Here is a 26,232-nt window from a genome sequence, read left to right on the forward strand (position 1 = left end):
CAGTTTTTGTAAGTCATCTAAATGTAATTGTTAAAAAAATTAGGTAGATGAAAAATGGGATAAACACAAGTGAACTTTTCATGTGAATTTTAAAAATTATATCACGTTAAGTAATGGATGCTTGTAAGATGTCTGAGTCATTTCTAAGTACGTTAAAATAATGAAACACATTTGTATTTTGAGGAAACGTGTGTTGATGTTTGCGTTAATCTACAGAATGCTGGCTCATGTTGTGAAGAGTTAAATTCTTCTTTACTTAAAGACTTGTTTATTTGAAAGGCAGAGTTACAGAGGGAGGGAGAAACAAAGACAGAGATCTTTCATCTGCTGGTTCACTCCCCAGATGGCCTGGCTGGGCCTGGTCAAAGCCAGGGGCTGCTTCTGGGTCTCTCACATGGGTTGTAGGTCACCAAGCACTTGGGCCATTTTCCACTGCTTTTCCCAGGCTATTCACAGAGAGCTGGATTGGAAGTGGAGCAGCTGGGACTTGAACTGACGCCCGTATGGGATGCCAGCATCACACTCAGAGGCTTTACCTGCTATTCCATAATGCTGACTAAATTCTAATATATGACTAAAACTGCTAAACAGAAGGGAAACAGTTCTGTATACAAAGAGTATAAGAACAGTAAGACACATTTTTGATAAGAGACTATAAGACATAATTTTTTTTAGAAAAATAACAATTTTGTTTAAATTCGGTTTGGTATAGGTTTTTTCTTTTTCTTAAGATTTTATTGTCTTATTTGAGAGGTAGAGTTAAAGTCAGTGAGAGGGACAGACAGAGAGAAAGGTCTTCCATCCGCTGATTCACTCCCCAAATGGCCGCAGTGGCTAGAAGTGGGCCGATCTAGAGCCAGGAACCCCTTCCTGATCTCCCCTGCAGGTACAGGGGCCCAAGCACTTGGCCCATCTTCCACTGCTTTTCCAGGACACAAAAAAGAGCTGGATCGGAAGAGGAGCAGCTGGGACTAGAACCGGTGCCCATATGGGATGCCATATGGATTAACCTACAGTGCCGGCCCCTAGGTTTTTTTAAAAATTGGAGCATTCATACACTAATATAAAACCAGGATTTAATGTTCTTTATTTAAATCAATAAGCTTCTCCTGAAATATTGATCTGCTACTAAAATTTATAAAAGCCTTGATTTTAAATTCTGAAGCCTGTTTTTATAATGGTCCATCATTTTATGAAGTATAGCTTTTCCTGTCTTATTGAATCCATTTAACTTGTGATTCTCAGTCTCAACTTATTAGTCAGCTCCTGTTTGCTTCTTTCCTTCATTTCTTACTTTGCTATTGTGGTCTGATGCTAAAAATGTTTGCCGTTAAAGGCCTTGGATGAATTGATTCTATACTTGGCTTCTCTTGGTGTACTTGAATTTTTCCATATAACTGAATATGTCATGTGCTTTTACTGTTTCCAAGTCATGCATCTCCCTGCTGAAGATACTGGTTTTCTTGTTTTGCATCTTCTATGATGGGATATTCACCCATAACCTTAGACACATGCTCTTGCAGTATCTAATTCATATTCAAGTATCCTTTCATTAGGGTTGGCTTCCAGCTTATCTGAACAGGTTTCCCATAAAAAGAAACCACACTACAGAAAACTTTTCTTTACCTTTTGGTAATTGACCTAGAAAATGAAGGTTTTACACTTTATCAAGATAATTTCTTGCATCTTTTTAATTTGACACTTAGGAAAACTGAGACTCAAGAGTTTTTTCTTTAAAAACATTGATTTGCGGGGCCTTTGCTGTGGAGTAGCGGGTAAAGCTGCCACCTGCAGTGCCAGCATCCCATGTGGGCGCCAGTTCAAGTACCGGCTGCTCCACTTCTGATCCAGCTCTCTGCTATGGCCTGGGAAAGCAGTAGAAGATGGCCCAAGTTCATGTGCCCCTGCGCCCACATGGGAGCCCCGGAGAAAGCTCTTGGCTCCTGGCTTCAGATCGGCGACATTGTGGCCAATTGAGGAGTGAACCAGCAGATGGAAGACCTCTCTCTCTCTCCTTTCTCTGTGTAACTCTGTTTTTCAAATAAGAATAAATAATCTTAAAAAATTTTTTTTATTATTATTTTTGACAGATGAGTTAGGGAGAGAGAGAGAGAAAGGTCTTCCTTCTGTTGGTTCACCCCACAAATGGCCGCTATGGCCCACGCTGTGCTGATCTGAAGCCAGGAGCCAGGTGCCTCCTCCTGGTCTCCCATGCAGGTGCAGGGCCCAAGCACCTGGGTCATCCTCCACTGCCCTCCCAGGCCACAGCAGAGAGCTGGACTGGAAGAGGAGCAACCGGGACTAGAACCCAGCGCCCATATGGGATGCCAGCGCCACAGGAGGATTAACCAAGTGAGCCATGGTGCTGGCCCAAAATAGCTAAATCTTTAAAAAATATATATAGACATCGATTTCCTTTTAAAATATTTTAATCACTTGATAACTATGGTTAAATAACTCATTAAATGAATGAATATTATTTCACAAGCATTTTTTTAAAAAGATTTATTTTTTTGAAAGGCAGAGTTACAGAGAGAGAGGGAGAGATCTTCTGTCTGCTGGTTCACTCCCCAAATGGTGGTAATGGCTGGAGCTAGGCTGATGAAAGCCAGGAGCCAGGAGCTTCTTCCGGGTCTCCCACGTGGATGCAGGGGCCCAAGGACTTGGGGCTTCTGCTGCTTTCCCAGGTGCATTAGCTGGGAGCTGGATCAGAAGTGGAGCTGCTGGCACTGGAACTGGCGCCCAGATGGGATGTCGCTGCCACAGGCGGTACTCTACTCACTATGCTACAGAGCTGGCCTCGATCAAGCACTTTTGTTTTTAGATTATTTATTTATTAGAAAGTCAGAGTTACACAGAGAGAGAAGGAAAGGCAGAGAGAGAGAGAGAGAGAGAGAGAGAGAGAGAGAGGTCCTCCTTCCACTGGCCCATTCCCCATTTGGCTGTAACAGCTGGAGCAGCTGGAACTGGAACTGGAGCCCCAGTGGGATGCTGGCAGTACAGGCGGCTTCACCCACTGTACCACAGCACCCGCCCCTTGATCAAGTATGTTATTTTATTTTTGTCTCATTTGTGAACTTTTTATTTATGTATTTATTTTTTACATTAAAAAATTTCTTTCTTTATTTCCCTCTCCCCAAATAAGACTTTTATTTAAGAATACAAACTTCATGCGTTTCATAAATACACCTTTAGGAATATAGTGATTCTTCCCACCATACCCTCCCTTCCACTCACTCTCCCACCTCTCCTCCTCCTTCCTCTCCCATTCCCAGTCCCATTCTCCACTAAGATCTATTTTCGACTAATTTATATACAGAAGACCAACTCTGTATGGAGTTCAACAATTTGCATGAAAGCAAAACAAAACAAACTGTTCCTCAACAGTCGAGACAAGGGCTGTTCAAAGTCACTGCATCTTGAAATTTATTTCACTTTTTTGTTTTAGAAACTTAATTAACTTTAAAGAAGCACCCAAGAATTATAAATCTTTTGCAAGCACTTAGACTTAATTATAATACAACTCAACTCTGTCCTCAAAGGACAGAGGTCCTGCATGGGAAGTTAGTGCACAGTGACTCCTGTTGTTAATTTAACAATTAACAGTATTATGTATGACGTCAGTGATCACCCGAGGCTCTTGACATAAGCTACCTAGGCTATGGAAGCCTCTTGAGTCCACACACTCGGTCAGTATTCAGACAGGGCCATAAGCAAAGTGGAAGTTCTCTCCTCCTTTCAGAGAAAAGCAACTCCTTCTTCTGAGCAAGCATTTTAAGCATTTGATATTTGGCAAACTTCACAAAAGCAAATGCTAAAGTATGGCTTTTTGACCACAAACTTTGGACATTTCCAAAGGCTCCTGAAAATACAAAGCAATTTTAAACTAGGAGTATTTGATATATTGATGTATGTGAGAAAAATTGTCAAATAGGAAATGATGGCTAGCGTCCAGCATTGTGGCACAGCAGGTTAAGCTGCTCTTTGCAAGTTTGCCAGCATCTCCTATCAGTTTGCTGGTTCAGGTCCCAGCTGTTCCTTGCTAATGTGACTGGGAAGGCAGTGGATGATGGCCCAAGCACTTGGGCCTCTGCTACCCATGTGGGAAACTGAAGTGAAGTTCCTGGTGTCTGGCTTCAGCCTGGCCCAGACCTGGCTGTTATGGCCACTGGGGGAGTGAGTCAGCAGATGGAAGATCTCTTTGTCTTTCCCTTTCTTTTTGTTGCTCTTTCAAGTAAATACATATCCTTTTTTTTTTTTTTTGTAAATAAATGAGATTTAATTGTTTTGTGTTATATCTGTGTGAATGTATTATTAATATGGACTCCAAGATTGTATGAGGTTCCTAGAAATCTAGTATGTCTTGGTTTATGTTATCATTTATAAATGTTAAGATTCTATGCTGCAAATTAATGAAATATGCTTGTCAATTCATATGAATTCTCATCACTTTTTTTAAAAGATTTTTTATTTATTTATTTGACAGGTAGAGTTACAGTATGTGAGAGAGAGACAGAGAGAAAGGTCTTCCCTCCATTGGTTCACACCCAAATGGCCGCTACGGCCACAGCGATGCCGATCCGAAGCCAGGAGCCAGGAGCTTCCTTCCTGGTCTCCCATGCCAGTGAAGGGCCCAAGGACTTGGGCCATCCTCCACTGCACTCCCGGGCCATAGCAGAGAGCTGGCCTGGAAGAGGAGCAACCAGGACAGAATCCGGCGCCCCAACCAGGCCTAGAACCCAGGGTGCCGGCGTTGCTAGGCGGAGGATTAGCCTAGTGAGCTGTGGCGCCGAGCCCTCATCACATTTTAAATTTTATGGCCATTTTAAGTTTTTGTCAATGATAGGCAATTAGTGCCTTGCTTTGAATCCTCTCTATAAAGAACTGCAGTTAGCTATTGTCCAAAATTGTTACTTCACAAAAAAGACTGACGTGTACTCTTAAGTTTCAGATAGCTTCAGGATCACATCATTGAACTGGGTAAAAATCTCCAGATCTCAAATGGAAAATGAGACTTGTAACACGGATGGCTTCATCAGCCGAATAAGAGTTAGCAATGCAAGATTGGAGTGATAAAGGATTACGATTTTTTGGCTTTTTTGTTTAAATCATAGCTCATTCTTTTAGTTTTCCAAATTTAAGAGAACTTTTAAGTTTTCGACAATTTGGTGAAGTCTACCTTTTGGAATAGAATGCAAACATTTACATTTCTCCCAACCCGACCTCATCAGAAAGCTGACATTGGTGTTTCCTTAATTTTATGGCAGTATCGTTATTTGCACGAGTTCAGTAGGAATGTCGTCTTCTAACAGGACACAATTGAAAATACTAACTTACAAGGGTTTGCCTAAAATGCTATTTTCTTCAGGTATGACAAGACCACTTCAAAGGACTGAGTTACCCATTTAATGAAGTCAACAGGTGCACCCCGCACAATGTGACCGTTACCCCTGCCTGGCCACTTCTCGGCCTTGCGGAAACGGTAATGCAGCGCTCCCCTTCGTTCTGTGAAGTTCATGCTTGAGCCATCCTCTCCCAGGGGCCCTCCTCGCCCTCGGCTCCCGCGGCCACCAGGGCACCCCACAGTTTCCGCACAGGCCAGGCCTACCTAGGGCTAAGCTTCCTTGGCATCCAGGGATCCAGACGACTTGATCAATCAGAAATGCGTCTGACAGCAGCCATCAACACAGGCACGTGTGAGCAGAGGTCACAAACGGCTGCCCTTTGGGTCCGAGCCCCGGGAGAGGCAGGAACGAGGGCGTGGGGCAGTGCGCAGCCTCGGCTGAGTCTGGACTGGGTCAACCACAGCTTGCGGCCCTCACCGGCTCCTGCTGCGTCTGTGATGACCGACGGACCTCTGTGTGCACAGTGCCCACGGCTTCCCCAGGTCACGTCTGCGCCAGACACCTGCACGAAGCGCGGCCGCGGCTCTCGGAGAGCGGTCAGTAGCCGGCCCGGATCTGCCAGGGCGCACCTCCTCTGAGGGCCCTGGATAAATGCCTTCTGCCGCAGCCCATTTTTTTTTTTTTTTTTAAGATCTGTTGACACTTTCGTGTTTTTAAGCTCTAAGTAAATGTGACGCAGAATAACCGTCTTGATATTTCGTTCTCTTGTCCAGATACTCTGATTCCTTATGGGGTTTGCAAAGTGCAAAACACGTAACGGTCGTTTCTTCCGTTTCTTTCTCCCTGGAGGGCCAAGTCAGGGCAAAGACGCGGGCCCTCGCAGCGACTAACCAAACACCTACTTCTCTCACTGCGGCTCATGCCTCATTTGACACCATTCCGGTGTGCGCAGGCGCACTGAGAGCGGCCGCGGTGCATGCCGGACAGCGGTCGCTCGGCTCTCTGCTCTTCCTGCCTGCCGCAGCTAGGGCGTGCGTACGCGCAGGCGGACTGGGAGCGGTCGCGGGGCATGCCGGGTAGCTATCGCTTGGCTCGCGGCTACTGCTGCCTGCCTGTTGCTAGGAGTCGAGGACGCAGGCCGCGCAGCGGGCCCCTGGCCGGCCGAGGGGGCAGGCGCCAGCCAGGTGGTCTCCTGGGTGGCCGGAGCCTGGCCGGGGCCGCGGATACCCCGGCCGCCCGGGCCTGCGAGGAGCTATGGAGCCTGGAAGGGTCAGTGCAGGCCGGGATCCGGGAGCGGGGAGGTGGTGCCGGCCCTCGCCTGGGGCCGGCTCGGGATGGCGGACGTTCCCGGGCCAGGCGAGCGCGGCCTTCGCGACTGCGGGCTCCGTGTGGGAGCCGGGGCCGCGGGGCGGGGGGCTCGGAGCTCTGAGGGGCTGGGGTTGCAGGCCCTGTCAATCTGCCTCTGCCCCGCCCTCGCCCGACGCGGGGAGAAACTGAGGCAGGGCCAGGCGGTCTGGGTAGTAGGCGCCGGGAGCGCGCGCCCACGTCTGGTTTTCGGGCTCCAAACAGTGTGGAGCGGCACCCAGAGTAGCTTCTCAGGCTGTGGGACGGTAACGACCGCTCGCTGGAGTCTGCTCCGTGTCCGGTACCGGCAGGAGCCGGCCGCATGCGGCTCCTGAGCTGTGCGGCTGATGTGACCGGGCAGCAGAATCACAGTTTTTTTTTGTTTTTATACATTGCATTCCTTTCCTCCCATTATTTTTCTTGTTTACCTTTACAGTAAATAACATTGAATTTGTATTTAGAGAATGTTCAATGATACTCCCATCTGAGCTCGTGTTTTGTGTTCTTGCATCAACCGAGGGAGGCATCTCTAGCTTCCTCTTAGTTAAGTTCAGAAGGTGACACTGCGCCCCTGCCCCACCTGAGCTCTGTCATCCTCTCCTCTCTTCGCTCCCTTGGCATTTCTGTAAGTCGTTCTGTACCTCAAGCCTTCCGTGATGTGTTCACAAGTGGATACGTCGGTATTATGTAAGTAGTGTCTACTGCTGGTGGAGATGGAGCCCCTACTCATCTGCCTAAAGAACATTGTCCCTGGTGCCGGATTCAAATAGATCGTCTACTTCTACATTCCGGTAGTGTAGCTCGCTGTGGTTCACTTCCTGCTTGGACTAAGTCTTTCTTTCTTTCTTTCTTTCTTTTTTTTTTTTTTAAGATTTACTTATTTATTTGAAAGGCACAGTTACAGAGAGGTAGAGGCAGAGAGAGGGAGAAGTCCTCCATCCACTGGTTCACTCCCCAGATGGCCACAACAGCTGGAGTTGAGACCGCTTCCGGGTCTCCCTCGTGGGTGCAGGGGCCCAAGGACTTGGACCATCTTCTTACTACTTTCCCAGGCCATAGCAGAGAGCTGGGTAGGAAGTAGAGGAGCCGGGTCTTGAACCAGCGCCCATATGGGATGCCGGCACTGCAGGTGGCAGCTTTACTGGGTATGCAACAGCACCAGTGCCCTATGTCTTTCTTAAAGACTGTTTGATCTTCTGCTTGTTTCTATTTGCTGCCTTTTGTGCACAAAAGAATATATACGCTTTTAAACCTCTCACTATATATTCTAGTTTATTCATCAGTCATCTTGCCTGTTTAATGAAGTCCACTTTGGAAACCCCTTCCCAGAGCTTGCCTTCTCCCTTCTCCTCTCTCCAGAACTATTTGTTTTCTGGACCAGGGCAGAGCTGTTGTCTGCAAGCTCGTTCCCATTGTATTTCTGAGTTAGGCCTGCTGTGTCTGGGCCTCCTGGGTTTTTTTTAAATCTCTGCCCTCAAGTATATCCTCATGCCTTTTTCTTTCTCTCTCTCTCTCTTTCTCTTTTTTGACAGGCAGAGTTAGTGAGAGAGAGAGACAGAGAGAAAGCTCTTCCTTCCGTTGGTTCACCCCCCAAATGGCCACTATGGCCGGTGCGCTGCACCGATCTGAAGCCAGGAGCCAGGTGCTTCCTCCTAGTCTCCCACGTGGGTGCAGGGCCCAAGCACTTGAGCCATCCTCCACTGCCTTCCTGGGCCATAGCAGAGAGCTGCACTGGAAGAGGAGCAACCAGGACAGAATCCGGCGCCCCAACCAGGACAGAATCCGGCGCCCCAACCCGGACTAGAACCCGAGGTGCCGGTGCCGCAGGCGGAGGATTAGCCTAGTGAGCCACGGTACCGGCCTCTTTCTCTCTTTTTTAAAAGACTTATTTATTTATTTTTTTGAAAGGCAAAGTGACAGAGATAGAGAATGACAGAAAAATCTTCCATCCACTGGATCACTCCCCAAATGGTTACAATGGCCAGGGCTGCAGCATGCCAAAACCAGGAGCCGAGAACCCAATCTGGGTCTCCCACCTGGGTGGCAGGGGTCCAAACACTTGGGCCGGCTTCCGCTACTTACTGGATTGGAAGCAGAGCATCCAGGACTTGAACTGGCGCTTACATGGGATGCCAGCATTGCAGGGTGGTGGCTAAACCTGCTATGCCACAGCACCAGCCCCATAGATCTTTAAATTTTTATGCTCAGTGAAAAGCTTTAGAGATGCCTACTTTTTTACGTTTTTAAAACAAATTTACTTATTTATTTGAAAGGCAGAGTTACACAGAGAGAGAGAGAGAGAGAGAGATGGAGATTCTCCATCCACTGGTTCACTCCCCAAATAGTCGCATCGGCTGGAGTTGGGCCTGTCTGAAGCCAGGAGCCTGGACTTTCCTCTGGGTCTCCCACACGAGTGTAGGGGCCCAAGGACTTGGGCCATCTTCTACTGCTTTCCCAGCCATAGCAGAGAGTTAGCTTGAAAGTGGAGCAGCTGGGACTCAAACCAGCGCCCCATGGGATTCCGGCACTGCAGGCAGCGACTTTACCCACTAGGCCACAGCACCGGCCCTGCATTTTTTTTTGTTAGATACTAAACCATTGGTAGCATGTGAGTTTGCTATTATTGAGATGTTTATTATTCATAGGTAGAAAAATGGAAAATCTTATATATGTGTATTAAGGTTATCTTTAGGTTTGAAAAATTCCTTAAGCTTTAAATTTGATATGACTTTCTCTCTGTCTCTCTCTCTCACTGTCCACTCTGCCTGTCAAAAAAAAAAAAATTTGATATGAATATGAACTAGCAATATTGACTTGGTGTGGTACAGTGCTATTTCGTTCTATTTTTATAGAGGCCGGGTGGCCTCACCAAGAGTTGATGTGCGCTAATCCACTTGTTCGGACTCTCAGCATGAACATACATTCTGACCCCTGCAGCATGAGGCTTGACCAAACTCCAGCACGCCTTCCAGCAGCCTCGGGCTGAGCCTCTGGGGCACCCCAGCCCCTCTTTGAACTCCTTGTTTGGAGAAACTCAGGGCTGCCAAAATAATTTACTGTTTGTCCTAGCCAACACCCGAGGATAGGCCTCCGACTTGGCTTTCTGAGGGTGTTAGCTAAAAAGGCTGAAATTGTGAACCCTTCTCTTGACTGAGATGTCTGTGTGTCTCCTGCAGCTCAGGCGTGTGTTTCTCCAGGACCTGAGGGCCCTTGTTCAGAGATAGGCTCACCAGGCACAGTGGGCCTCTGTCTCCCGTGGTCCACGGAGGACAGACTCCTAATTCCAGGAATTGTCAGCTGGAAGACAGAGCTCGTGCAATCCCATTGACACTGATCAGCCTTTATCGTCTTTGGGTTGAGTTTTCCCCTGGCTGCCTCCCTCCATTCTCTTTAAAATGTCCAGACACCTCTGTGCCGTTTGGAGTGGAGCTTAGCTCTTTCCCCCACTGCACTGGTTACTGAATAAAATCTGTGTTTACCACTTTAATGCGCAGCTTTCTTCATCTTTGACATTCTCCCCACTTTTCTGTCAGCCAACTCTGGAGTGGATTGGTCAGCATTTCACCTACAAAACAGACTCAGTGCTGTCGGACTCTTAGGCGTCCACGTGCTTCGACATAGCATTTTATTCCAGTAGGTAGACAGATATTTTCTAACCTACCAAGAAGTAGTTACCATTGGTTTAAAGAGGGTAGTGGAAAAGCAGCTAACTAGAGCAACAGAATCAGTTATTTTAAACTTCAGAAATTCTTACTTTATGCTTTTCCTTCTAGAGAAGAACCAAAGATGATACTTGGAAAGCGGATGATCTCAGAAGACAACTTTGGGTAATGCCTTCTAAAGCTTTAAGTTGAGATGCGTTTGGAGCCTGTGTGATTTCCTCGGACATTCACAACTTGGGTTCCCTGTGACTGATTTCAGATATGCCTTTGACTCAAAGATGGTGCCCTGTGGTCAGTACCTCAGGAACTGGGGTGGGATAGGGCCAGGGGCAGGGCAGGATGTGTTCTGTTTGTTCGGCCACCTGACAGCCCCACTGGGTCCCTGGGCCCTGTGCTACTCCAGGTGTTTGTGTGTGTTTCCTCATTCATGGGGGCAGTGGCAAGGAGGTAGAAGAGAGGCTTGGGGACTGAGGTCATGTCCTCTGCTCCTGAGAGTTTTATAATGAGGGTCTTTGTTCTGAATATAGAACCCAGGTAGTTGCCATCTCAGCAAGCTTAAAAACACTCTCGCATCTTTTCCTTTCTAATCTACGTGGTTTAGATTTGATTTGCCAATAAATGTGCACGTCCCCACCACCCAGCAGGCAGCTGGAGAAATGCTGGTTCTCACGTGAGTCACTTTGGTATTCTAGGAACACTCATCCGGGCCCCTACCCGTCCTCTAGGATTGGACAGCTGTTGAATCCAGCGTGTGTTTAAGGTCCCTACGATGAGTATGATGATGCTCATATTCAGGTGTCAAAAAGGTAAGGGAAGTGTGCCTTTCTGGTCTAAGAGGATCCTTTTTGTTTTTCCTGTTGTCTTAGGCTGTGCAATCAGGTAGTTCCAAGGAAGAAAGGAAACACAAAGAGAAGAAGCTGCACCGAGAGTCTGAGACGGACCTTCCCGAGCACAAAGAGCACAAGTACAGGGATCCGGACCGGGAGGCGAAGCACAGAGAAAGGCTGACCGAGAGAGATGCCCAGGCCTCCAAGGAGAATCCTCGCGGGGAGAGGGACAGAGAGAAACAAAGGGAGAGGAAGAAGGACGCCAGAGACCGGGACAAGGAGAAGTCGAGAGAGAAGTACCGCGAGCAGGAGGCAGAGAAGGCTCACAGCAGGGGCAAGGACAGAGAGAAGGACAAGGACAAGGATAAGGACAGGAGGGCGAGGAAGGAAGAGCTCAGGCAGACCGTTGCCCACCACAACCTCCTGGGCCGCGAGGCCCGCGAGGCCCGCGAGCGACAGCTTCTGGAGAGAGCGGAGAGGAAGGTCCGCTCAGGTGCGTCCCCCTCGTCTCGGGCGAGTGTGTTCCGGGTCCTGCGGAGGTGCCGCGTGCCCGTTTGTTAAAACCTTTTGTTAGCAGTGTTTCTTTTTAGTTTTTAAGGATTAATTTGTTTATTTGAAAAGCAGAGCTACAGGGATGGAGGGATAAGAGGGGGAAGAAAGAAAGAGATCAATCTTCCATCTGCTGGTTCACTCCCCAAATGGCCGCAGAGGACGGGGCTGGGCCAGGTGGAAGCCGACAGCCGGGAGCTCATCCCGATCTCCCGCATGGGTGGCAGGGGTCCAAGCACTGGGGAGGTCCTCTGCTGCTTTCCCAGGTGCATTAGCAGGGAGCTGGATTGGAAGTGGAGCAGCCAGGACTCGAACTGGTGCCCATACGGGGTGCTGGTGCTGCAGATGGTGGTTTAACCCGCTGCACCAGTCATTCTGTTTTCCCTGATAGTTTTCGTGAGTGGTTTAGCATTGCATTTGAAGATACAGGCCCCTCTTCTGTGTGTCTATGCGTGTGGAGGTGTGTACTGTTTACTGTTCTTTTCTTTTTGATCTTTTTAAAACTTAATCAGTAAGGGGAGTAATCATTTCCTCATTTGCTAGAGTTTTACTGTTGGAAAATATTTTAGGTTTATATTAATACATCTTAATTCTTATTGTAAATAAGCCAAAATCATGTTCTTTGGTAGGAAATATTCCTAACAAATGTCAGTTTTCTTTTAAGCAATGTTTAGATATTATTTATGTAAATTCTGAGGTAAAGGTAATGGGCTTCTCCCCACCCCAAATGGAAGTTTCTTGATGATTTATTAGTTGTACAGACAGTGTACTCTTCTTATAAAAAAAAGGCAACTTACGTGAAAAAATAGATTAGCAGAATGTAACTTATATAGTTATATATATAACTTATAGTTAGCAGTGGTAACTCTTAGAATCAGCATAAAGGGTAAAGGAACTAGCTATGAAATTATTAATTAATTCCTCTTAAAGTTATTATTTTGATGTTCTTGGTCCTTATTTCTAATAACATATTTTGTTCTCAGGTCGCTCTTTGTTGTTGCTGCTTGCCCTTGCTTTTCCAGTACCGTATTTAAATGAGCTGTGTTAGGAAGGCAGATTGCACACTCGGGCTTTGTGAAGTTGCTCCTGTCATCACAGATAGGCTTCTTGCATTTCTTTCTCCTCCTGCTTCTCCCCGTCTGTGACATGTGACCTTGCTCTGGGCCGTGGTCCTTGGAGCACTTCACAGCTGGCTGTCCCCCCCACTGGCTGGATCCAGTCTTGAGGATTTAAATACCCTCTATCTAGTCCAGATTTCCAAATTGCCCCAGTGGGCCTCATCCCTGAACCCCGTGCTTTTACCTGCTGCACTGCTGTTGGGTAGGCTCTGTGAGTTAGTGTCCCCAGCTGGACTTCTGATCACTGTGCCAGACGCAGCCCCACCACCGCCCTCTCATTTCTGGTGATGGCGGTTGCGTCCTTCTGTTCTGTAGTCAGAAAACCTGGGAATTGCCCTGACGCATGCTTCTCTCCAGTCTTGGAGAATGTGTGGTTCTACCTTCCAAATAAACTAGACCCTGGCCCTCTCCTGCCTGTGTCCCGGGCTCCTAGCACGGTGGTTAGTGCTCCTCAAGATATTTGTCTTAGTCATCTCTGAAAGTTTAATTTTGCCCCTTTTTGAAAGGATTTATTTTATTTATTTGAAAAACAGTTAGTGGGAGACACACGCACGTGCACGCACACACAGGGACTTTCCCATCTGCTAGTTCACTCCCCAAGTGAAGACAGTGGCCTGCAGTGGGCCCGGCTGAAGCCAGGAAGCTGGCATTCCATCTGAGTATACTATGTGGATGGCAGGGGCCCAGTACTTCCACTCCCAGGTACATTAACAGGGAGCTGGATCTGAAGTGGAGCATCCTGGAGTCTAACCGGTACTCACGTGAGATGCTGGTGATGCAGGCTGTGGCTTAATCTCTTACATCACAACACCAGCTCCTGCCTTTGTTTTTACTTTTTTTTTTTTTTTTTAAGATTTATTTATTTATTTGAAAGTCAAAGTTACACAGAGAGACAGAGAGGCAAAGAGAGTAAGAGAGAGAGAGGTCTTCCATTCGCTGGTTACTCTCACTCTGAGTTGGCCGCAATGGCCAGAGCTGTGCCGATGTGAAGCCAGGAGCCAGGAGCTTCCTCCGGGTCTCCCATGTGAGTGCAGAGGCCCAAGGACTTGGGCCACTTTCCACAACTTTCCCAGGCCATAGCAGAGAGCTGGATTGGAAGTGGAGCAGCCGGGACTTGAACTGGTGCCCACATGAGATGCTGGCACTGCAGACGGCTGCGCCACCTGCTATGCCAAGTGCTAGCCCCACACTTATTTGCTTTATAAGATTTTTTTTAATTTGAAAGACAGTTACAGAGAGAAAAGGAGAGAGGGAGAGAGAGAGGGAGAGAGGGAGCACATACTCTTCCATCTGCTGGTTCTGTCCCCAAAAGGATACAATGACCAGCACTGGACCAGGCCAGAGCCAGGAGCCAGGAACTCCATCCTGGTCTCCCACGTGGGTAGCAGGGATCAGGCACTTGTGCCATCTTCCGCTGTTGTCCCACGTACATTAGCAGGGAGCTGGATCTATGGTGGACCAGCCAGGACTCAAACTGGTGCTCATTTGGGATGCCAGCATCACAGTTGGTGGTTTAACCTGCTGCGCCACAATGCCAGCTCCCTGCCTTTATCTTTTCAAGTCAATTTTCATAGCTGGAAGGCAGATGCCTTTTTTATCTGTGCAGTTTCAGAAGAGAAGATCCAGGTTTGCTTGCTCAATGGTGCTTTGGGCGACGTCAGTAACTGTATGACTGTTTGGCCCACCCCTTCCTTCCCTGGGCCTCACTGCCAAGTTGTGCTGGGCGTTGGCTCAGCACTCCCTGCCCCCCACTGATCCTTCATGCTAGTGTGTGTGGGCTACGCCTGCCTCACTTCCTTTTAGTTCGGGGACCTCTTGCCTCTTTTGTCTTCCTGGCAGTGGGGGAGCCATCAGGCTGTGGGGGCCGGGCTATGTCCTCAGCACCTCCATGAGGGCAGATATATCCTTGGAGCTTCAAGGCTGGCTAGCATGTTTGGCCATCTGGGTCAAAGTCTCTCCTCAGACTGGGCTCTGCTTTCCCCTTTTACTAATACATGGAAATCATGAGGTCAGTGTGTGTTTGGGCTGGGGCTCCTCTTGAATGTCTCATGGAAGTGAGACATTTGCCTGGTTGCCAACTAGCAAACTGCGAGAGGGGAAGAATTCTATCTGAGCCTTGGATTGCCATTTTGATCTCCCTCTTTGTTCCATTGTAGGTTTAGATGCTAGAACTTCCACTCGAATTTGGAGAGTGTGTTTTATTCAAGAATATTTAAAAATACATGTTAATACATGTAGTATGTGCAGTAAAGTCTACATCAGGATGTTAGAATATCTGCTTTATGGCTAACATTTAGGAGTGTTAAAAATGTTTTATTTTTGTAGTAAGTAAAGTAAGAGTTGAAGAGAAAGAACGGAGAGATGAAGACTGTGAGAGAGGAGAAGATGAGAGAGAGAGAAGATACCGAGAGAGAAAGGTACCAAACCAGGCCAGCACGGGGCGTTCAGTGCTGCAGGGGAGGGCGGCTGAGGGCCGGGGAGGGACTGTGCCGGAAGCATTTCTGGAAAATTTCATAACTGAGGCTTCCAGGCCTCGAAACGTTTCAAGCTCTATGCATTACCAGTCTTTCTGGGTTCCAGGGTAGTGCGTCATTATTTTAGAAAATTTAGAAGACACAAATAAATAGCAAGTAAACAAAGGCTGTCTGATCTCCACTCGGGTAATTAATTATTGACAATGTTTGTATCGATCATGTATGTATCTTACCAGGTTTTTGTTTGTATGTACAAACATGTATGCACACACACCCATACCCACATGTTTGTAGGTATGTATGTGTATGAGGGGGCTTTCAAAAAGTTTGTGGAAAGATTGAATTTTAAGAGATGTTTATTTTGGCGTAAACAATTTTTCAAGTCTGTGCCTATTTTTTTTCCCCACAAACTTTTGGAAAACCCCTCATCAGAGTATAGTTCCCCATGTCCTGAGTAGCTACTGGGCATTATTTTCATTTTCAATCTTTGCTAATTTGAGAAGACAACGGCATTTCTGCACGTTTTCTTAAAAGGATGTACTGCCTTTCTGTTAGTTACTTATTGTGTCCATTTCGTGTCTTACTGATCTGTAAGACTCCTTTAAAGGTTAACTCACAGCTAATTTTTTTTTAAAGATTTATTTTATTTATTTGAAAGACAGAGTTACAGAAAGAGGTAGAGAGAGAGAGAGAGACAGAGAGAGAGAGAGGTCTTCCATTCGCTGGTTCACTCCCCAGATGGCTGCAACAGCCGGAGCTGTGCTGATCCGAAGCCAGGAGCCGGGAACTTCTTCTGGGTCTGCCATGTAGGTGCAGGGGCCCAAGGACTTGGGCCATCTTCTGCTGCTTTCTCAGGCCATAGCAGACAGCTGGACAGGAGAAGAGTAGCCGGGACTAGAACTGGCGCCCATATGGGATGCTGGCGCTTCAGGCCAGGACTTTAACCCGCTGTGCCACAGTGCCGGCCCCACAGCTAGTCTTTTATAGCATTGTTTTGTTTTGCTTTGAATTTGGTTTATGTGACCTTTAGTCAACTTGTTGTTGTGGAACTTTTGAGGATCCCTTTCCCCATAGGGAAACATCTGTTTTGTTTTTTTAAGCTTTATTTATTTGAAAGTTATTTGAAAGGCAGAGTCTCACACACACACACACACACACACAGAAGGAGGGACCTTCCATCTGCTGATCTGTTGATTAACCATTCCACACCCCCCACCCCCCAAAACACACACACAACCTTAACAGTAATCAGGCTGTAAAAGGCCAAAGCCAGGAGCCAGGAACTCCATCTTCATCTTCCAGGGAGGTGGCAGGGACCCAGGACTTGGGCTGTAACTGCCACCTTTCAGGCCATTAACAGGAAGCTGGGTTAGCAGCAGTGTAGTCAGGACTTGCGCCAGGTCCTCCGACATGGATGCAGGTGTCCTGGGGGCAGCTTGGCCTGCTGTCCCACAGTGCCGACCCCCACAATGGTTATCTGTGTGGTCATCTGAAGTTTGATTTGGGTCTTTAACATTTGTTTTAAGACTGAAATCTTTTTATTTTTATTTTTTTTAAGATCTTATTTATTTATTTGACAGGTAGAGTTACAGACAGTGAGAGAGACAGAGAGAAAGGTCTTCCTTCCGTGGGTTCACCCCCACCAAATGGCCACTACGGCTGGCGCGCTGTGCCAATCCGAAGCCAGGAGCCAGGAGCTTCTTCCTGGTCTCCCACGTGGGTGCAGGGGCCCAAGCACTCGGGCCATCTTCTACTGCTTTCCCAGGCCATAGCAGAGAGCTGGATTGGAAGAGGGGCAGCTGAGACTAGAACCGGCGCCCATATGGGATGCCAGCGCTGCAGGCGGAGGATTAACCTAGTGTGCCATGGCATCGGCTCCAACTGAAATCTTTTATTATTTTAGAGTTTATTTTGGCGAGCGACACAGGACGTAATCTCACTTTACACCGGAGCAGTTTGGTCAGGGAGATGTTCAGTGTGTTTTTCTTCAGGGAGGTTATCCTGGCGCAGGTGAGAATCAGGGTCTGTGGGAGGAGTGAAGGGGCCACAGAGTGCAGCGATGAGGAGAAAGCTGTGGACTAGGAGTCTGCTACCCCTGGCTGAGGTTGAGAAGCCCCTCTGTGAAAGGATACAGTCAGGCACACTTTGGGGTCTGTGAGCACGTTGGCATCTGAGCCAGGCATATTCTGTCATGATAACTTGTCACACAGCTCATGAGGAACAGCACCAGTTGTTTACTGAGCGTCCACTCTGATCTTGGGCGATACAGAAATGACTGAATGGTGGTCCCTGTTTTCAGAAATCTCTCTCTGGGTAGGACTGATACAGAGTGATGTGGTACATCTTTCTGAGAGAGGTAGCAGCATTGTTCTGTGGGTGGTCAGTGAAGAGACCGTCTAGAGAGGTCACAGAGATTCCATAGGAAAGATCTTCAGGGCCAGTGGAGCTCAGGATGTGGGTGGCAAGATGAGACTTGTAGAAGACGGAAGAGGCTGGACTCTGAATGCCGTATCTGCCTCGCCAAGGAACTTGAGCATTGTTTTCTATACCTCAGTGAGGTCAGTGGGCCGTGGTGTCTTTCTGATATTGTGTAGGCTTGAGTCATCGAAGGCATCAACAGTGGAACAGTGATGTGAACAGGGCCTTTTCTTTCCAGAAGGACAGCAGATCAAGTTGTTAGGACAACCCCTAACCTCGGGAGAGAGAAAGAGGGCAGTGTTAGTTGTGTACTTTTCTCTGCATTTGTCATACTGTGTACAAAAGATAGACTACTCTTGTTTCACATGTTCATTCGTTTTTCAATATTTTGCATTTCAAAGTTGCAGTATGGTGACAGTAAAGACAATCCTCTTAAGTATTGGCTTTATAAAGAAGAAGGTGAGAGAAGACACAAGAAGTCAAGAGAACCAGATCGAGAAAAGAAACACCGGGAGAAAAGAGAGAAACATTCAAAGGAAAAAAGTAATTCGTTCTTTGAGAAAGAAGGCGAAGAAAGACATAAAGAAAGACGACATAAAGAAAGCTCTCATTTTGATGATGCGAGGCACCGAAGTAACGTGGATAAAAAAGAAAGATCGTTGAAAGAGGAGCACAAGAAAAGAGAATCCAAGGTACGAGTTTGTGATGCTTCCTTGCTTCCTGGTCATGCTCACATCAGCATCCTTGGGGAGGAGTCTTGGCTGCATGTGCCTGATGATGTTACCATTTGTTATCTGATGCCTGTCACCTTGGGAAAAACGTACTTCAAGTCTCTGGTTAGTGTATGTATGGAGATTACTGAAGTTATAAGAAACGAAGGCAAATCTTTGGATTTTATGATGAATGTACTTTTTTTTTTTTTTAAGATTTATTTATTTGAAAGAGTTACACAGAGAGAGAAGGAGAGGCAGAGAGAGAGAGAGAGAGAGAGAGAGGGAGAGAGGGAGAGAGGCCTTCCATCCGCTGGTTCACTCCCCAGATGGCTGCAATGACCGGAGCTGCACCAATCTGAAGCTAGGAGCCAGGAGCTTCCTCTGGGTTTCCCACGTGGGTGCAGGGGCCCAAGGATTTGGGCCATCCTTCATGGCCTTCCCAGGCCACAGTAGAGAGCTGGATCGGAAGTGGAACAGCCAGGACTCGAACCAGTGGCCAGGTGGAATGCTGGCACTGTGAGCGGCGGCTTTGCCCACTATACCACAGCGCTGCCCCAATGAGTGTACTTTTTTTTTTTTTTTAAAGGTTTATTTATTTTATTTGAAAGTCAGAGTTAGACAGAGAGAGATCTTCCATCCGCTGGTTCACTCCTCAATTTGCCGCAATGGCCAGAGCTGCGCCGATCCAAAGCCAGGAGACAGGAGTTTCTTCCAGGTCTCCCACGTGGGTTGTAGGGGCCCAAGGACTTGGGCCATCTTCTACTGCTTACTCAGGCCACAGCAGAGAGCTGGATGGGAAGTGGAGCAGCTGGGTCTCGAACTGGCGCCCATATCAGATGCCGGCACTGCAGGCGCCGGCTTTAGCTGCTACAGCACAGCGCCAGCCCCTAGGAATGTACTTTTAACATATATTTGAGAACCTGTTATAAAATTTTGAGATTTAGCATTATAAAGGTAGCTGATGTTATTTAAAAATTTATTTATTTTAGAGATAGACACACACACACACAGTCATATATACACACAGGGAAGGGAAGAACTGACCAGCTCATTTCTCAGGTGCCTGCAGTGAGCAGGGCTGGGCCAGGAACTGGGAACTCAGTCTGAGTTTCCCACGTGGGTGGCAGGAGCTCAGACACTTGAGCCATCACTGCATCAGCTGGAAATTGAAGTCAGGAGCTGGAGCCAGATACTCAACCCGGGTCCTCTGAGGTAGGACAGACATGTCTCAACCAGTGTCTTAATGGAAAGGCAAAATGCCTGGCCCTGATATTTTACAGTGGAAACCAAGTGAGCAGCAAAGTCATCAGTGTTCAGCCAGAGTTGGTAGTATGAATGTACAGCCAACCAAACCAAACAGAACAAACATATAAAACATTGGCTGTAAAGGATCTAATCTTCCCTCCATAGGTATTAATTTAATTACTGTATATGCTTAATATTTTCTTGGACTCATTTTAGTGTCTTGTTCTGATGTGTCCTTTTTGCTGCTCTTTACAGAATCTGTAGCTAGTATGATTTTATTCTATTATTTTTTAGTGGGATTTTCTTTAAAATGGAAGCAAACTTTTCTTGGGAGGGGTCAGGAGATGACTGAGGCAAGACGGGGTTTTAGCCAAAGCCCAGGACTTGGCCTGCTGATGCAAGTATACGTAGCTGATGCCTACTGGATGCACATGTGTTTGTTGTAGGAACCAAAAGACTTGGATTGAACCAGGACCATTTAAGCCGAGAAGCAGTTGAGTTAAGAGTAGGTTACTGGGGCAGGTTTTGTGGGACGGAGGGTAAGCCACTTCTTGTCAGAGTGTTTGTTGGAGTTTTGGCTCCTCCCCTTCCTAGCCAGCTTCCTGCTAATTCACTTGGGAGGTACCAGATGGCTCAAGTGTTTGAATTTCTGCCACACACGGAGCTCCAGGCTCCTGGCTTTGTCCTGGCCCAGCCCTGGCTGTTGTGAGCATTTGGGGGGTGAACAGAGGATGGGATCTCTCACTCGCTTTCTCTCTGCCTTTGAAGTAAATTTATGAAAAAGGAATAGCTTGCTGCCTGGTCTCATGTCACCAGTTTGCTCTTTTCACTGTCCTGTGACAATGGAGTCCTTTCTCCTCCATTGGCTTCACCCTGGTGCCTTTCCTAGAGCCGTGTTGAAACCCACCGTCGCCTACAGCCCCCTGCCTTCCTTTTGGAGCTAAGTGGCGGTCGTGTTTCTTAGCAGTTACAACACTGTCTCAAGTTTTCCATCTGTGTGTAGGCTGTTTAAGGCCTTCCTCTCTAGTCAGTCACTTGGAATGTGTGCATTGCTGGCCGTGCACTGGTTAGAAAGCTGAGTGAGACACTAGTTGACAACGGATCCCCAGGGACAGGTATGCATTTTTTACTTTGTAAAACCTCTTCTCGAGATCACAACTTTTTCATTGCTTTTTCCTCTGACATTTTATTATGAACATGTTGAGCATGAAGTTGACAGAATTTTACAATAGACACCCTTATACTCTCCACTTGGATTCTGCCACTAACATTATATAGAACTTGCTGTTGTCCATTCCATAGGTCAGGCTCAGTTGCTAGAAATGATATGCTTCGATTGCATTTGTCTAGTCCTTGTCTCTGAAACATCTTTCTGGATATCTTTTTTTTTTTTTAAGATTTATTTTCATTATTTGAAAGAGTTACAGAGAAAGAGAGGGAGAAACAGAGACAGAGAGAGAGAGAGAGAGAGAGAGCGAGAGATATCGATCTTCCATCTGCTGGTTCACTCCCCAAATGGCCACAAATGCTACGGCTTGACCAGACTGAAGCTGGAAACCAGGAGCAGCTTCTGGGTCTTCCCAGATGGGTGCAGTAGCCCAAGTACTTGGACTATCTTATTTTTTATTTTTTAAAGATTTATTTATTTACTTGAAAGTCAGAGTTACACAGAGAGAGAGGCAGAGGGAGAGAGGGGTTCTCCATCCGATGGTTCACTCCCCACATGGCCGCAATGGCTGGAGCTGCGTCGATCCGAAGCCAGGAGCCTCCTCCAGGTCTCCCACATGGGTGCAGGGGCCCAAGGACTTGTGCCATCTTCCACTGCCCTCCCAGGCCATAGCAGAGAGCTGGACCGGAAGGTGGAGCAGCTGGGTCTCAAACTGGCGCCCATATGGAATGCCGGCACTGTAGGCCAGGACTGTTATCCCACTGTACCACAGCACCATGGGCCATCGTCTGCTGCTTTTCTCAGGCATTAGCAGGGAGCTAGAAGGGAAGTGGAGCAGCCGGGACTTGAACCACCGCCTGCAGTGCCGGCATCCCACATAGGTGCCAGTTGGAGTGCTGGCTGCCCCACTGCTGATCTAGCTTCCTGCTAATGTGCCTTGGAAAGCAGTGGAGGATGACCCAAGTGCCTAAGCCCCTGTGCCTACGTGGGAGACTCGGAAGAAGCTCCTGGCTCCTGGCTTCAGCTTGGCCCATCCCTGGCCATTGCGACCATTTGGAGAGTGAACCAGGGGATGGAGGACATCTCTCTGTCTCTCCCTCTCTCTCTAACTCTGCCTCTCAAATAAATAAAACAGGTCATAGAAAAAAAGACAAAACCTCTAAGTATTTATTCTAGATTTTGCCCTGTGCAGGCCGTGAGGGTTTAGTGGTGTTACCCCTCTCCGTGAGCATTGTAGGTACTGAGGTAACGGGCTTAAGCCCTGGGTAATCCCTGGCCGTCTCCCATGTCGCCTGCCCATGTGCAGCCCATCGGGCCAGCATCACACCAGGGCTCCTCCAGTGCTGTCTGCTGTTTGTTCATTACCCAGCTTTGATTCTTACAATTAACTTGGTTACTTTTTTCTTTTTCCTCATTTATGTCTAGTTAACCATTAAATTGTAGTTTTTTCCCACCTAGCACTTAGGATTTCATTCCTTTTCCCTTCTAATCTCTTTTGTTCAACATGTAATTATATTTATTGTCTTAATGATTTTAGAAATATTTTTAAGTACAGGGAAGTATTAAAAATTACAAGTTGTGCATGACCCTGGAGTCAGATAATCCATTTTGGTATTTTGTGTGTATATATATATATATATATATATATATATCCTTGCACTGCTTTTTCTCCACACGTAAATGAACTTTGTGAAAAGCAACGTTGGAATCGTGGTATTCTCTTCTCTTTGTTCTGGGGAATCCTTTTTAATACTAGGATTTTTAATAGCCATCTAGTATTCTGTCCTGTGGCCATAACTTCATTTATTTAGCTAATAACAATATTGAACATTCAGGTTGTTAGCATTTTTTGGTATTATAAATTCTGTCATGAATAGGTTGAAAATTTTAATACATCTCATTATTTTCTTAGATTTTTTTTAAAGATATATTTATTTCAAAGGCAGAGATGCAGAGAGAGAAGGAGAGAGAGAGAGAGAGAGAGAGAGATCTTCCATCCACTGGTTCACTTCCCAAATAGCCAGAACGGCCAGGGCTGGGCCAGGCCAAATCCAGGAGTCAGGAGCTTCATCTGGGTCTCCTACATGGGTGCTGGGGCCCAAGCACTTGGGCCATCTTCTGCTGCTACCCCAGGCCATTAGCAGAGAGCTGGGTTGGAAAAGGAACAGCCTGGACACAAACCAGCACCAATATGTGATGCTGGTGCTGCAGGGCGAAGGATTAGCTCACTATATCACAGCACTGGCCCCCAAATTTTATTTTTAAAAGTTCAGTTAATTCCAGAGAAGTTTGTTTAAAGTTTTTTTTTTCCCTGTAGTTACATACAACTGTGAAAAAACGATATTCTAAATGCTTGAAACTGCACTTTTAAGCAATTTAAGGAACCAGTCATATTTATCCATAAATTATGTGTTGGTTATGTGAAATGGGTGACTAGTTCATCCATTATTATATATTATTATATGACTGGGGCAATATATAATCACCATTTTAATATACTTTTATTTATTTTCCTCACATTGTCTAATTTATTAAAAATAGCTGAGGCTAACGCTGTGGCATAGTGGGTAAAGCTGCTGTCTGCAGTGCTGGCATCCCATATGGGCTCTAGTTCTAATCCTGGCTGCTCCACTTCTGATCCAGCTCTCTGCTATGGTCTGGAAAAGCCGTGGAAGATGGCCCAAGTCCTTGGGCACGTACACCCTTGTGGGAGACCTGGAGAAAGTTCCTGGCTCCTGGCATCGGATCAGCTCTGCTCTGGCTGTTACAGCCAATTGGGGAGTGAACCAACGGATGGAAGGCCTCTCTCTCTCTGTGCTTCTGCCTCTGTAGCTCTGCCTTTCAAATAAATAGATAAATCTTTAAAAACAATTTTTTTAAAGAATAGCTAGTAAGCCGGCGCCGTGGCTCACTAGGCTAATCCTCCACCTAGCGGCGCCGGCACACCGGGTTCTAGTCCCGGTCGGGGCACCGATCCTGTCCCGGTTGCCCCTCTTCCAGGCCAGCTCTCTGCTGTGGCCAGGGAGTGCAGTGGAGGATGGCCCAAGTGCTTGGGCCCTGCACCCCATGGGAGACCAGGAGAAGCACCTGGCTCCTGCCATCGGATCAGCGCGGTGCGCCGGCCGCAGCGCGCTACCGCGGCGGCCATTGGAGGGTGAACCAACGGCAAAAAGGAAGACCTTTCTCTCTGTCTCTCTCTCACTGTCCACTCTGCCTGTCAAAAAAAAAAAAAAAAAAAAAAAGCTAGTAAAATAGTTATTTTTAAAAATGTTTGTAGATGCTATTGCTGAATTTTATATCCATACTTGTTTTATAGAGTTTACTGATTATCCTTAATTCATTATGATTTATTACTTAATTAGGTTATGTAATTTTTTCTCTTTGATAGAATGGTGAACACAGAAATCGAGGAACAAATTCAAAAAGAGATGGAACTGGCAGCCAGTAAGGAATCTATGTCATTTCTCGATTATTATGTACAGCATAGATCTCATAGAATGCTTTAAAAATGAATTTTCCTTTTTTTGCCTAATTATAACTAGTAAATGGGAATAAGTTATAGAAGTACTTAATTTTCTCTAGATTTAACCCCTCCACGTCTTTTTGTTCATATTAAATTAGAGAATGAGAACTTACTATGGGAAGTAAGACATCTGGGAGTTTCTCACTGCGTGAGAGGTGGTCTTTCCTCTGTCTAGAGGGAAAGTGTCGTCAGGTAGATGGATTACTCCTTTTAGAGACACAAGAAGACCATTCTGGGTCCCGTTCACTGATGCCATATTCCAGCAGCTGCCCCAACTCAGTATTCACAAATCATGAGCACCAGGTTCGGAAACTTCAGCCCTGGGCTGCGGCAGTCACTGTGAGAGCAGTCGCTGGGACCAGCCTAGCCTCGAGTTTGGGGTCTGACATTGGGTGGCCTTTCAGTAAAATTTTGGTGATAATACCCAGTGAAGATTGCAGGTTGGAGTTTATGTGTAAATTCTCATTTTGAATATAAGCCCTAGATTTAGTTTTTTAAGACAAAACTGCATTTTGTAATTATTTTCATAGATTAGGAAAACTCAGGTTTGCTATCTTACCCAAATTTTTACACATTTGAGCAAAAATATCACTTAAACCTGGGGTGAACTTCTAGAGTTTATATTATAAATCTGTTAGGATGTAAAGGAGGCTTTCGCTCAGATCTGTATATCTATTAAGGCCCATGTTATATTGAATTGATGTGTCTGGTAAGTTCTAAAAGTTGGGAATCAATTTGAAATTTTGAAAACCTTACTTTAGGTCCCAACTAAAGTGAAATATGATTGAAAAATAGAACATATTTCAAGGTAAATTTTGTTTTAGAAATGTAAGTTTTATAGGATACATAAAATGGTATTTGGGATAGATTAATAAAATTATAGACAACTTCTAGAACTCTTAAAGGATGTAGATTCATACACACACAAAAGGTTGTTAAGACACAGAATTTCCTCTCTCTGCCGAAGATGTCTTCTGTCTTGCATTACTGTTGCAATAGTGAAAGTACTGGGAAGTCTTTAGCATTCATAATTCTAATAAAACATGCTTTGCTAACATATAGCAGTTCTTAATCATAACAAAATATTGATAAGAACTTTCACTAAGAAGAAAAATGTTTCACTTTTTTAAGGTCATGATTTAAAATTAAATTTTACCATTGATCATGTTTACTTTCTAGGCATGCAGAGAATTTAGTCAAGAATGTTGGAAAAGATAAAGATTCAAGAAGGAAGGTAAGAATCTACATTGAGGTTATTTAGATTTTTTATGCAGTAAGGTTAGTCATGTATCTTATTTTGTATTTCCTCTTGAAAGTAGAGTTCAAGGAAAGATTCGTTTGCCTGTGGTGTGAATGATCTTCCCAGAATGCTTACTGGAGACTCACTTTATACTAAAAGACTGAGATTGAAAGTGAAAAGATGGGAGCCGGTGCTGTGGCCTAGTGGGTAAAGCCACCACCTGCATCCCGGCGTCCCAGATGAGTGCCGGTTTGAGTCCCAGCTGCTCCTCTTCTGATCCAGCTCTCTGCTATGATCTGGATAGCAGTAGAAGATGGCCCAAGTGCTTGGGCCCTTGCACCTGTGTGGGAGACCAGGAGGAAGCTCCTGGCTCCTGGCTTTGGATTGGCACAGATCCAGTCATTGCGGCCACTGGGGAGTGATCCAGCAGATAGAAGACCTCTCTCTCTCTGTCTGTCTGCCTCTGCCTCTGCCTCTCTATAACTCTGCCTTTCAAATAAATAAATTTTAAAAAGAAAAGAGAATGTGAAAAGATGGACAAGGATAAACCATTGAACAACTGTAAGAGAGTCGGATTGGCTGTACTAATACCAGTCAAAGCAGATT

At 46.3% G+C, this 26,232-nt stretch overlaps 1 protein-coding gene across 1 annotated transcript in view; it reads left to right on the top strand.

Annotated features, from left to right (window-relative positions):
• Positions 1–6,490: 6,490 nt before the first annotated feature.
• DYNC2I1 (dynein 2 intermediate chain 1) overlaps positions 6,491–26,232 on the top strand; it is a 75,535-nt gene continuing 55,793 nt past the window's right edge. Inside the window, exons 1-7 of the mRNA XM_062192937.1 lie at positions 6,491–6,614; positions 10,463–10,516; positions 11,218–11,671; positions 15,171–15,262; positions 18,139–18,429; positions 24,252–24,307; positions 25,566–25,620. Coding sequence (XP_062048921.1) covers positions 6,600–6,614; positions 10,463–10,516; positions 11,218–11,671; positions 15,171–15,262; positions 18,139–18,429; positions 24,252–24,307; positions 25,566–25,620 — 1,017 coding nt within the window. The 5' untranslated portion in view covers positions 6,491–6,599. The remainder of the gene's footprint in view (positions 6,615–10,462; positions 10,517–11,217; positions 11,672–15,170; positions 15,263–18,138; positions 18,430–24,251; positions 24,308–25,565; positions 25,621–26,232) is intronic.

Source organism: Lepus europaeus, chromosome 5 (genome assembly GCF_033115175.1).
Source record: "Lepus europaeus isolate LE1 chromosome 5, mLepTim1.pri, whole genome shotgun sequence".
NCBI classification, from domain to species: Eukaryota; Metazoa; Chordata; class Mammalia; order Lagomorpha; family Leporidae; genus Lepus; species Lepus europaeus.